General features: G+C 32.5%; 1 protein-coding gene across 3 annotated transcripts in view; it reads left to right on the top strand.

Annotated features, from left to right (window-relative positions):
* The window catches only part of LOC123706893 (protein still life, isoforms C/SIF type 2), an 85,894-nt gene extending 72,280 nt beyond the window's left edge, over positions 1-13,614 (top strand). For 2 of the 3 annotated variants that reach the window (XM_045656478.1, XM_045656479.1), the window contains 7 exons: positions 2,052-2,209; positions 2,282-2,469; positions 2,908-3,049; positions 4,356-4,442; positions 4,753-4,855; positions 5,494-5,644; positions 6,719-9,759. In XM_045656478.1, the coding sequence (XP_045512434.1) occupies positions 2,052-2,209; positions 2,282-2,469; positions 2,908-3,049; positions 4,356-4,442; positions 4,753-4,855; positions 5,494-5,644; positions 6,719-7,487 (1,598 nt within the window). In that variant the 3' untranslated portion in view covers positions 7,488-9,759. Of the gene's footprint in view, positions 1-2,051; positions 2,210-2,281; positions 2,470-2,907; positions 3,050-4,355; positions 4,443-4,752; positions 4,856-5,493; positions 5,645-6,718; positions 9,760-10,831 lie in introns of those variants that run through there. The other variant, XM_045656480.1, reaches the window with a different exon arrangement.
* Positions 13,615-14,587: the final 973 nt, after the last annotated feature.

Below are 14,587 nucleotides of genomic sequence, written 5' to 3'. Positions count from 1 at the left end.
GTTATAATCTTAAACAAATAAATATGAATTTTCTTTAGGATAATATTGTCAAAAACATAGTAAAGTTTCAATATTAATAGTATTTCTTAAATTCACCATAAATCTTATTTGAATTCCAAAGTTCTGTAAAGCTTTTCTTAAATTCACCATGTTTACAAAATTATAACCAATCTATTAACTTTTATATATAACCTTTGAAATAAAGCAATGAACTTTAAAATATAATCTATAGAAAGCTGCAAATGATAATAATTATTGTTAATAAATAAGTTGACTAATTAATTTATTATTAATAAATAAAATCTAAAAAGTTTGATCCCCGTGACGGTGTACTTTAAATGCTACCAGCATTTTTTCGCTGTATCGCGAATACTTTTTCGTCGAGCGAAGAAAGCAGTATAAGCTAGCTCCGGAGTCACCGATACTACCAGACGTCCTACCTACACACAAAATTATTTTTAAACATATTATCAAGCCAAGACTAATCTGTGTCGTAGAAAAAAAATATTCATTTTGATGTTGATTGTGATATTGTTTCAGTCAAAAATGGACCAACTCAGCTTCTAAGTATTTGTTAGCAACAACACTGATTTTCAGTGGGCCCATTAAAGTGACAGTTTTATACACTGACGAAAACAATAGTGTAAACAATTACTAAAAAAATCAAATTACCAAATTAACATAAAATCAGTCAACTAACTGACAGTCCACAATATAATTCTTACGTTTTGTCTTAAAAGACGTACATTAAATGTCGCGGATTGGTGGCAGGATGTATCAGCATTTAGTTGCATTGAATCGAAAAGGACCACGAAAAAATATTGTCCTATAGCATTGTCTTTCGTTAACATAGCTTTTACACATTGAAAGAAATCCTTTTTTTAACCGGATTAATTGTATTGACTGTGGCCTGTCTTACATAGGACAAACTAAACGCAACATTGCGAACATAAGACATAGACGATACACAAAATCAGCAGTCTGTGAACACACACTAGATAGGCCTAATCACTACATACGCTTTGACCAACCGAAAGTACTTGCGAAAGAAAAAAGATTCTTCCCAAGATTGGTACGCGCAGCCATTGAAATAAAAAAACACCCGAATTTCAATAGTGAAGACGGCCTAAAATTATCAAAAACCTGGGATCCAATAATATTCAAATTAAAACCTCAAGACCAACAATCCGCGAAAATAGAGGACACCGTGAGTAATTTCCGCAAAAACCCGTCATCTTTTAATCGATACTAACTCCGGGGAAATAAATACAGATAACACAACTTTCTCTACAGCTGTTATACTTTTGACATTCAACACCTTTTGTCTTCAGTCACAGTAACCACGCACGCTGTAAATCACGCGAAATGTCGGAAAATTTTAAAATTATGTAAAGTTATAATAATAAAATATAATAATAATACAAATAGCTTTAATCCGGTTAAAAAATTGTTTTCTTTCAATATTGTGCTATGTTTAGGGACAATAAGCGTGTCGTGTATAATACGCTTGACTTATGTCGCCTGCAATATAAAATTAAGCTTACCGTGTACAAGCAGCGAGGAAAGATGTAACTATTTAAATTTAAATCTCATGTCAGTAATGGAGCATAATATACTTCATGTCTCCGCTTTACAGACCATTAGGTAATTTCTAGATGCTAGATAAGGAACTTTGTGAACTACTTCAGTAATGAAGTGAGTCGTATCGCTTTAAATCTAACTGAAATGTGTATTTCCTCTTTTATAACGTCCATGAATAGCGTAGGTGATTATTTTACTATTTTATGAAATTCCATGTGAAGAACTTGTAATTTTATTTATTTAAAAGTTAAAGACACAATGCAAATTATTAGTAGGATAACAAATCTTAACATTAAAACATTAGTTTTAGACGTATCCTTAAACAAATCAAAAATAAGATAAATAGCAGTTAAAGGACAAATACATGTACGGGAATTCTATATGTAATTATTACATATAAAAAATCCATTGGTATCACAAAACTTCTAGAGCAACGGTGCTTCCTAAACAAACTTATAACGACATTTCAGGTGATTTGCTGTATTACGGAGGCGTAGAGTGGTTAAATATATCGGACTTCCTAGGAAAAATTAAAAAGGGACTTGAATTACACGCTATGTGTTTTGTATTTAAATCCGCCGTTGTCTTCCTTTGCAAAGAAAGACTAAGGCAAAAAAAGAAATTGATGGTATGTAATTTAAATTAACTTTCTTTTGTATTAAAATTAATTTGCCAATTGTATAACTAATTCGTGTTTCAGGGCGTTTCGTCAAAGAATAATTCCAATGAAGTAGAGATTATTAGGTATCAAGTATTAATACCAGTTACTGAGGTACAAGTTCGTGCTTCTTCAGCTAAAGATATGGACAGTCACTTCTTGTGGGAGCTTATACATTTGCGAAGCCAGCTTCAGCGTCGCTCGGAAAAAGTATATGTGCTGTCTAACAGGTGGGTTGTTTCAAGTCGATTGATTAAGGAATGATAAGATATTGTGTTGTATTAAACTTAAATACTAACAAAATTTGTTAATAATGTTAACTTGTGAATAAGTAGCATAGTACAACTGTATATTGTAAATGTTTACTCTCTGGAAATTATATAATATATATTTTTTAGTTCTTTTATAATCTTTAACAAAACTATTTTTATTTCTCTCATTTGATTTTGAAATTAAGATAAAAACACTGAAACTCTGTGGTTTAGTAGAGCGTGCCCTTGCTCATACCTTCCATTCCACATTTCATTACCTATTGAGTATTACATAATAAGTCTCAATCAAAAACTCAAACTGGTATCTACAAAACTAACAGTAAAGCCAATCTTTACTATTAAAAGACCTGCTTTAACACAGAAGCTAGGCTTATGTTGAAACCATACAAATTTCAGTACGGCTGACTTTCGCAATGCCTTCCTCAAGACAATTCGTCAAATAATACGTGAGTCGGTTCGCAATATGTCGCTACCGACCACTCGGCCCGCGCCAACACCACCACGAGCGCCGCACACGCTCGACAGACCTAAGCAACAGGTGCGTAGAGATTCGTAGAACAACGTAGCCGTCCGTAGCATTTTGTAGAAGATTGTAGCTCTTCATAGTTCCCGGAAATTCAAATATTTTATTACTTTTCAATTGAAAAAATATAAATGTATTGAACAAGTGAGTATAGTTAATTATTTCAATGAATTCATTCTACCATTAATATTATTCTAAAATAGAAGTATGTAGAGTAAATACTTATATAGTGACTGTATTGTTATACAATACATTAATTGGCAAAGTTTCAGGTTTCTCATCTGTATGTTTTATGTTCATAAATTAGTCAAACAACTAAAACTAATTGTTTTATATATATGTGTGTTGGCCTCAAGTCAGACATTAATATAAATATATATAAATTTTGGTTTAAACACATTATGAATATAAAATCAAAAGTAATTTCCTAACTTATTTAATACATATACAACTTTTTATCCAGAAAAATATAAATATAACGAAATATGTAAATGCTCCTGTGATGCAATAGAATAGTGAAAAATTCAATTTACTCAAATTGGGTCACTGCGTTAGGCATCTAGTTCTAATAAACGAGAATCTAACAAACTAAATTTTATTTTCTCGAACATTTCCATAACTCCTTTACATAGCAATCCACTTACGTTGACTAAAATGATTTTTATTTAAAGAGACGGAAATAAGCTTAATGTATCATTTTATTAATACGTAATAAAAATTAAGTTCATTCCTTTTTTTAGCATTTAACAACAAGAAATAAGCATTTGAACGCATAAATATTTGTAAATCCTTTTTCACTACTGATATTATTTTACATTTCCTAAATCTAATATTCACTATTTTTCGAGTATTGGGATATATCCAAAATATTTGGATAAAAACTTAACCGTACCTTAAATAAACATTAAATGTTTATGTTATGAACTCATGAACATGATCTTGTTTCGTTACATTTATTTGTAATTCGGGACAAAGAGAATTACAATAAATCAAAAACCATGAAAATCGTTCTCGAGTTATAATTGTTCGAAAAAAACCTGACTTCGTTTTATATATTAGAATTACAACTGATGTTACATTTCTTAAAACTGTTACTAATATTATTCATTCTTAAATACATTTAAACTGAGTGATTTATACATTTCGAGTATTAAACAGTTATGAAATTCCTGTATTTTTATATTCTCGTGTATAGTATAGAGTGTATCGAAACAAATTCTTATTCGTTACACTTTTGATGTTATTCTAATACCTACGTATCATTGTATCAATCAACAATTTATTAGAATGAAAATTAACATTATTTACCTTTAAATTACAGGTTCAAGTAATGCAAGGATCGCAAACCTTAGGGAAAACAAAGAAACCGAAAACATCTGGACAGAGATTATCTGCTGGGAACATTGAGGTGATTTCAAATTTCTTAGATATTATGCTAGTGAGACAACTTACAATATATATAACACTTAACACTGAATACTGAAATAAATATTTATTGTGTGGTAGTATTTGCATTTCAATAATCTTTAAAGACATTTAATCTTGAAATATTATTATTTTATGTAACTTATAATTTTTTCATTTAATAGTAAAAATATCCTATTTATAAAATGAAAATAATGAGAACATGAGAACATTTATTAAAAATCGAATTTCTCGTTATTTTTTTGAAGAAAAAGCATTAAAAACGCAACAAATATTTTTTTATTTTTTCGAAGGTCGGTAATCTGTCACGAGATAATTCTCAAGACGCCGAAGACACTCCGCAAGAAGAAGATCACTCGTTCAGACTTAGAAGCAAAACAGTTGGTGAGGCACCAGGTATTTATATACCTTACGACGTTATATATTTCTAATATTTTAAATACACATTTTAATAACTTTATTGAATAAATTTAAATAAAAGAACTTTAAGTACTTGTCAACTGAAAAGAAAGCTTAAAAACTACTTCCTAAATTTTGGTAGGTATTAGTAACCAAAAACCAACTTGAAGTATTCCCTAAGTTGTAGAAACAACAATTTTTACACTTGAAATAATTTCAAAGCTTTAACAGATTATGAGACTCTAATATTTTTTAATTCTAATGATATCGAACAGGTGAAACCTTCAAAAAGTTAATGTGTCTTTGATAGCAAAATCCATTAATAATCCACCACATTAATTATTATAAAAAAATTGTTTAGTTTTTGTATTCCGGATCGAAGGACCGATAATTTTACATAGTTTCATTGTTGTTTACCTTAATTCAACAATGAACAACTGTAATTATATTTAAAATTAAATATTGATTTATAGTGTATTATTTTATGCTCAAATTGCGATTATTTAATAATATTAAGAAAATCGCTATTTAAAATATATAGAATTATGAATACGGCTTTATAGCCACGGATCTATTCCCGAAAAAATTAATCTAAACATGTATTAATTTTGTTTATACAATTTATAATATTAAAGCGTGTGAGAGCATAAAGCGCACTCCTCCGCCTCCGCCGCCCACAGACACGGAAAAGTCCGAGGGCGGGTCTAAGTCCGAAGGAGAAGACGAACCCCCCGCACCACCCGCCAAGAGAGGGTTAGGACGCACTCCCAACCACCTCACGCTCAGGTACACATGTATGGGTCATATGAGGCTACGTTTGCACTGACAGTTATACATCAATCGATACGTTTAATAAAAATAATTAAGAAAAACACTTTTTGAACGGATTAAAGCTATGTATTATTATTAAAACTTATAATTATTTACATAATTCTAAATTTTAAATTATAAGTTTGAATTATGTAAATAATTATAAGTTTTAATAATAATACATAGCTTTAATCCGTTCAAAAAGTGTTTTTCTTAATGTGTAAAAGCTATTTTAACAAAAGACAATAAAAATAATTAATCCAACGTTCCGTCATACTCTATTATTTAGAAAGCTTACGACTTAAAGATCGAAACGCCATTTTTGGATTACATAGTAAACAAGTGTGTATATGTATATGTGTTAAAATTGGCTTGAATTAGTATAAAAGTCTCTAGTATTACAACTTATTCATGCCTACAAAACTATTTTACTGCAATCATGTCTCTTTTCGTCACAGCGTAAGAACAATTTGGCAGAAAGAGGCAAAAGATTACTGCAGTAAATGGACTATAATTAGACTTTTTATGAATATACACAAAACATTGTATATACATATGTATTGTTTAACGTTGATTGTTTCCATAAAATCAGCGACTCGAAAAGAGATTTGTCTGTCAGTGCGTTGGTAGTGATACTCGCCTACATCGATTGGAATCACGTTTGTTTTCAGTTGCCGCTAAATTTCAGTAGGTTCGCTCTTTACTCATACATATGTACGCTCATTAGAATAGATTTAAGCTAAATAGAAAAAAATGCTCGTTAAATAAAGCCTTTTTTTGCTAGAGTTTTACTTAAGTTAGCTTTTTTATTTTTTTGCAGAATGACGCTTTTTCTGATTAGCTTACAGTAGTAATTAGATGCCTTATTTTACAAAAAAAAATTGTATGTCCAAAGACTTTTTCATTTAAAATTAGCTTATCTTTTAAGTTCGTCATAGTTAATGTATATAATTAAAAATCATTTAGCAATTTTTGTAGCATTTTGGCATCTTTATTAACTATTGTTTTACTCAAAGTTTCGGAAATTCTGAATTATTATTAATTTTCCAGCACAACATCGACCCTAAGCGCTGGAAGTACTGGCAGCCAAGCCCGCCTCATCCAATCTTCGCATCAACCCACTCAATATCAACCCACTATGGTCAAAGAGCTAGGTAAGCAAGAGTCACAATCTTTAAAATCTTCTCCCGAAAAGAAACGCTCAGGATCCGAGAAGAAGATTAAAGTCATCCGCTCTGGCAGCGGCAACAACATTCACAGAGAGAGATCTCCCAATAGATGCGATCGCTCCCCCGACAGGGACAAGGTCACCAAAGTCATCATTTGCAAGTCTCCAAACAAGTCCAACCTTAAGCAGTCCAAATCCCTTCACCGTTCCCCCCGTGGCAGCTTCGACCAATCGAAGTCCCCCACAATCGACAAATCCCGCTCACCGCAGCAGAGCTTCGACGGCTCCAAGTCCCCTCGCGGAAGCATCATGAAGTCCCGCGAAAACAGCATAGATAGAGCAAAATCACCGAAACCGGCCCCAAAAAAGGGCATCATGCGAACACCTCAGGCCAGCTTCGACAGGTCTCCTTGCAAATCGCCTAACGTGAGTCGGCGATCTTCTAAATCCAGCGGCGAGAAACTGGCCCGCCTCGGAACCAACTCCTTAGACAGGATGACCCACTATTCTCAATTGGCGAAAGTGGAAGATAAGGCAATAAAGATGGGCATCGTCGTGTCCAAGTCCACTGAATCCATCGCTAAAGCGATTGAGCGTCCCACTTGTGTCGAGTGTTATTTATCGGGGAAGAAGCAGAGCAAGACCTCTTAGCATAAGGGGAGGGGCAAGTACCCAAAAACTCGTAAGAAATCAATGGCGCCCCAGTCCATTCTGACGTCATCGGACCGCAGCAGTGTGGAGACTCTGGACGACGTTGCGCACGAGCGAGGATATTGCCCTTCACCACGACAATGCGCTATGAGCGATTTCGATCAGATTCACGTTTAAATTGATTTTTAACAGAACACCATCGAGGCCGTATGTAATTTACACTATAATTGGCCGATGTCATTAATAATTTCAATTGACCTTTTAACAAGACTAGAATGCGACATAAAAGAATAATCAATGTGTCGAAGCAATGGCGCTGGTATCAACTGCTATTGTCATTATCATTTAATAACATGAACGTCAAATTCAAAACCGTACTATGATGTATTTGTTTTGTTGATGTTTCTAGATCTATAAATTAACGACTATTTGATAGTGTTGTATTAAAGTCGTCGCATTTTAAACTGTGTCGTCGGGCAATAAATGTCACTGACAGTAGGAATGTTCACGCAACGCCATTTTTGATACTTGGCTAACTACGCACGCACTCTGACTCCTGATTGGTCGTTACTAGTTGTTGTTATTCTATAAAAATAAGATTTTTTGTTATGACACTTATTACATAATATACGCTCCGTTACTCAATACGCACAATGGAGAATGTATTTTCTTCCGTCTTAATAAATTATCCCTATTAATACTTAACATAATTTGGCATATCGATCGTACCTATCCCATTATGGACATTAACCCCTACAATTCTTACGCACATCATATCCCGCATCATATACACCACATATCCCGAAGCCTCAGTTCATAATGCGTCGACTATAGTAACTTCAATCATTATTAATCATGTCGGAGTAATAGTGTTAATGTCAGCTGTCACTGTCATTACAATTCGATGCTTGTATGGAGTCTTTATTACTATCGAATAGTCGTTAATTTATCAACATTGACAAATGAAATAAACCATTCGTATTAACGGTTTTGAAGTAATTAGGCTTTGATGTTATTTAATTATAATGACATTGGCGGCTAATACCAGCAACATTGCTCTGATATATATATTAAAAAATAACTATGAAAAAATATCCAAACTATATGCGGTATCGTTGTTCTGTATTTTGGAAAGTAAATGGCGATTTGCTCTATCGACTGGTAAATGGAATTGACTAGAGATGTGCTAAGTTTTCGTATTAAATATTACTTATATGTAACCTTACATATTATAATCGAAACACCAATAAACGTAGGAGTAGCGTAGATATAACACCGATATTGTTACCAGAATGCTAAGTTCAAAGTATGTATACGTAACATTTTAACCTATTGAATATATTAAAATCATGCTTAGTGTAGCAAATTGCACTTACGGTAAGAATAGCCATACACAGAGTCGTTCATTATCTCTTATAGTAAATATTTAAATTAACTAATCATCTTGAGTGGAATCACCTAGCTGGAAGCCTTTCAAGCTTCACAAGAAATTTCTTTTGCGAACCTGTGAATTGTGGAATCGACTCCCGGTGGGGTTGTTCCCTTCCCTATGCTCTTCCTTTAACTTGATGTGCATGGGCTACGATGACTGCCCTCTCTGGGCGTCCCGATAGCGCCTTTGCCTCATCATAAAAAAATCATTATTTTAAAAGCTGATTACGAAACCATAGAGCGATTTTAATATTTACTCTGTACTGTTATTCACACTATATGCAATATACGAGTCGTTGATTTCCATATTTATTTATACAGAAATAATTATAAGTAAATACTCTTATTGAGTCTTCTCCAATTGGCTTCATCTCTCTCTCTCTATCTTGAGCATTTTTTCCAATCTTCTCCACCAGCTGCCTTGAGGTCGTCAGCCCGTCGTACAAGAGGGTGATCTCTCTTTCTGAAAAGGCCACTATATGCATTTTAAAAACAATAGTACTGAAAATATAGAAAGCTATGAACGACTCAGTACGGCTGTCGTAGTAACAATAATTTTAAATAGATGCCGTAATCATAATATTCAACTTTAATCCTAGTATCCAAGTGCTAAGTGTTAAATTTAATGGCTGTGGAATCGAACTGATGTGTATCCTTAACATTATTCAATTATAACCATAATTCATATTCTTCAATTTTTTCTATTATCTTTAAATATAAACAATAAATTTTTAGATACCATTTATTAAGTCTTCCATTTCTTAAAGCATTAAATTATTTATATAATTTTATTACGAGCTCAATTTAGAATTATATTAATATATTTATTTTTACTATCATCTTTAACCTGATACACTTTTAATGTGATATTTTATATTTGTTTGATAATTCTTAAGCATACACTCTCTAAACTATTACATAATATAAACTATGCATTAATCATAACTATTTAATGACTATGTATAATCGTAATACACTTAAATACGTAAATAATAATTCAATTACCCAAACAATATGTAGATTAAGTAGAACTAACATAAGAATAGCAAATGCACGAATACTATATGTTTACTCTTCATAATTGCACATCCGTGTAAAATCCTTTTTGAACATGCATTAATACTCTGTAAATTCCAATAGTATTGTTTGCCAGCACGGCAAATTTAGCCCTAGTAAGAGATCGAAATTTAATATAACGTAAACAACTTCTGGAAATTACAGAGCAATGCTGCACTTGTTTTTGCTCTTACTACACAGGTTGCATTTATTTTTCTTCGATATTAAATTTGAATGTTCGATGATAATGTTGATAGTGAATTTTCTTATCCCGTCAATTCGTCGATTTAAGTTTGTTTGGCGAAAGATGTTAACTGCAGACCATATATGTATACCTTGTAATTCGATTGCAGTCTGAATAGGGAATTCAAACTGTGCTTGCGTACACATTTCAATTCATAAGTATACTCTGACTTAAATCAAACAGCAAGCTGAAATTTATAGAGCGCCTTAGACTTATAAAACTAACATAATTAAATAGAGGGTTAGTTAGAACTTGGACAGGCTCTTAGCTATGCAAGTTCTTAACCCAGACTACAGAGGACTATAAATTGAATTACACAGAGTAAAAACTCACATATGTCTGGCATAATCTGTGCTACACTGAGTACGCTTTATAAATGTCAGCCGATACACATATTTGACAGATGTATATTTCCATAGCGTCTATCTGTCTAATTCATAGACTTCAGACTCATTTACGAAAACAAGTTTTTAATTGTACGCCAGCACAGCGTTAACAACATTCATCAAACATTCAACTCTTTTCGCGGCTCCGCGTTACCCTGGATATATATTCTAAATTGTCGGTCGTGTGAACTCAATGATAAAAGAGTTCGGTGTTTGGTGTGTTGTAGGGTCTCCGGTGTGGAAACCGCGCGAGGTGTCGGAGGCCCCCGCCCCCACCACCCTGCCCCGCTCGCAGCGCCCCGCGCCCCGCGCCCCTCACCTCTCCGCTAGTCGCAAGTCGCTGGCGCCGGACCACAGGCATTAAAGCGCATTCAAGATTGTCTAATTCATAAATAAAAATAGGTACCGTTTCTTTTTAGAGCACATGCGTAACCTATTTAATAATTTCTGAAATAACTCGGTTCCTTAAGGAGGAAGATTTTTCAGGAGTTTACTAATATAATAGATACTGCATTTCCTGGCAAACGCTGACTCACTGAGTTTCCTCGGCTAAATGAGGTTGTATTCAGGAGTTACTGAGTGTACTACGAGGAACGTTCCAATTTTCAGATCACATACAATTATAAGCCTACTTAATAAAAATAGTACCTAATTTATTGCATAACTGAAAATGGATAATCTCATTCATTAGGTATATTTCTGTCAAAATTATTAGCGTTTCCCTGTAATAGGTACTCGGGCGTGAAACTAACAGTGTTTGTGAAGCGTCTGTAATAGTGTTTTATGAAACAACATAAACGTCTGCTATTATCACTTTAAAAAGGTGTGATCAAAGCAAAGTTATTTATTAAGTATTTTATCGGAAATACTTTTAGATGCAAGTGCTGAACGACAAGCATATTTCTTTTTAACCTAAATAAATGTAATTATGTAAACATTGATGTCGTACGATGTCTGTATACAAAATTTTTAGTTTAATAAAAAATAGCAAAGACTTTATACTTGTTTTACCTTAACTAAAACCTGGGATGACTATTTTATCGACGCGTAATGCTTGTAAATAGTGTCGAAGTCCTATTTTTAACCATATCTTTGTACCACCACTTTCAGTACAGTATATCCCTAATTGAAATTAATGATGGATGTATAAATGAGATCTCAAAAGTCGTTCAGCAAATGTAACGAAATTAGCTAAAACATCATGGAATAACGATAATAATCATCAATCAATATGTTAATGATACCAAAAAGAGTACCTTTTTTAAAATTAATTTTCAATTAATCCCTGGTCAAGACTGTAATACGACATTTGTAATTCATAATTAGTCACAATTTCCTTTGCTTATAAGATAATCATAGTGTAACACGCGTACCTTTTCTTGGCACTGTGGAATTTTCAATACTAACCAAACCAAGGTACAATTAGATAAATTAATATTGAAATTATTTCTAGTTTAATTCGTTGTTCGGTTAGAGTATATATCGATTTATGTATACACAATTATGCGATAGAGAACACGTGAAACTTAAATATTTATAGTACATATATAGTAATATTGAGACCTGTGCCAAACTAGATTCTCTCATCCTGCGCTTCGTACTATTGAATATAAATAAATATATATCGTGAGAGTAGTTAGATGTAATCTACTTGTACTTAATTTCACATTGGCAATGAATCTCACTATAGTTCGAAATGCACTTGACCTATGGAAAGTACGTTAGGTAGTTTTGATAAGAATAATTTCTCTTCGTGATCAAATTCAAAAGTTCTATCATAGGCTAGGTGTAAAAGTCACACTTTAAGTTTAATTTATTAATAAAGTATGACATAGCACTAATGTTGTTTCGTTATTTAGAAATATATAACATTGATATTTTAAAACCATAATAACACTGGTTTGGTAGACATCAACTATTGTTTAGAAATATAATCTTGTTGTACGTCGGTGTTTCGTTTAGTTGTTGTTATTTAACGATAAATTTAATGATCTAATAATTTTAACTAAAATAGTTAATTCAGAAATAATATTTAAAAATGTCGCGCACAAAATTATAATACGTTAATAATAACTCCGGTGACATAGCTTATGATATACGTACACGTTACTACATATCACCGCGTCGCCTAATCTTTGTTATTATGGCTTTAAAGTAACATTTAATCTAAAATAATTTACAGTATAGGTATATACCTACTTTTGAAATGACTTGTACATGGATACTATGTAGATATCAATTATTTATTAATTAACCACATTATGTATGTGAATTCTGCATTTATACTTTAAATTTTACGTATTGGTTAATATTGTTTTGTGATTATGGAAACCTGTTTATTAATATACATATGTTAAAATATTCGAATTTAATAATTACGAACTTATACAACCAATTTATAGATATTGTTATACTAAGAAAATATAATTAATAAAGTAAATAAACAAATATGAATGAAATGTGAAATGACGAGCTGATTAATTGCGATTGTATTTCATACTTCAATAATGTTAAATAAAGTAGGAAAATGAATGAATATTTAGAAAGACTTACTGAAGTAAAATACGGAAGTAACTCATGTTATGTACCATGATTAGGCCTTTTTTTTAGAAATTCATTTGAAATATCCTATGTGGAAATTATATTGATTAGTCACGACGGCGCGACGCGATCCCAGCATTGAATATTGCGTTGAAGTTTGTTCATATTAAACGTAATTTGCACCTGTTTTCCTGATTGTTTTTACAAGCTTCGTATGGTTGTGCATTATTGATTTCATCGTGTACCTATGATTCAGTGAGTTCCTTGTTTCATTCAATTGCCTAAATTGAAAGTGCCTTTATGTGCGTTAAGAACAAGAGCGCGTTGATTTGTCGTGACTTGTGCTGATTTAGTTTTTTCATAAATACTGTGTCTCTGAGGTTTGTGTTCTCATATTTTAAGTACCTTTGTTTGTGACACACGATTACTTTTTATTGCTTACAAATAAAAATAAACGATATCTGTGAAATTGGAAGTTTAATTACCAAACAAAAAAACAGTCGTGCAACATCCTAAATAGCCTTGCCTTGCCAGCACTCGGCACATTCATACATTGGCACTTAAGAAAAATAAAAACAAGATTTAATGTAACAACAACTTATAGACAAACATAACAAATCCAAAAAACTAAAGGAAAATTGATTTTAAAGTGTCAAAAATCTGAATATCAGTGGGTTTTGGCCTAAACACATTCTTATTAAAGGCGGGATAAATTGGATGATGGGTTGACTGGGATGGGGTATCTAGAGTGTACACGACATTTAAATGTAGTATAGGTTGAGGCAATTCACCTAACTCTTAAATATCTTAAACGCACACGATATATAGAACGATAGATAATGCCATCAGATTTCTGTGTTTATTCCATGATAGTTGTTTTTTTAATAAGTATCAGCCGTCTCAGCCTTCTGTAGAGTTTAAATAATAGTTAGGGAGCTGGCGAGCAATATTTCTATATGATAAGCAGACGTTATTAATAGTCATAATTATACCCTAAGAAACTTGAAGGACCTCGTCTGCCATCATGGTGACGCTGCGTTGTCAATTTACAGCGTTTCAAAAATGTTAAAAAAGGTGGGTGATATTATGTGCACATGTCTGCCTCTGGGGCTGATGATCATAGTCATCCTGTAAACAGAAATAATCGTAGAGGCAAACATCGAGGGCTGTGACTTTTGAAGTTTTCAATTTTTAAAGTTTTTTTATGATTTAAAATTCTCTATATGAAATGCACAGTTGGCAGATTCAAATTGTTCGATAAAAACTATTTTTACTACTTAATTTTTACTAATCCGTCCCATGATAACGCAGAGCCCTGATGTCTGCCTCATCGATTTTCTTCGTTTCCAAGATGTTTGTGACCATGAACTCCAGAGGCATACATGTGCAAATGATTTAATATTCCCCTTTTTTTTAAGCAACTTCAATCGGCTGTAGCGCAA

Source organism: Pieris brassicae, chromosome 3 (genome assembly GCF_905147105.1).
Source record: "Pieris brassicae chromosome 3, ilPieBrab1.1, whole genome shotgun sequence".
Taxonomy (NCBI): Eukaryota; Metazoa; Arthropoda; class Insecta; order Lepidoptera; family Pieridae; genus Pieris; species Pieris brassicae.
Note: the sequence above shows the minus strand (reverse complement) of the source record. Positions and strands in the feature narration are given on the sequence as shown.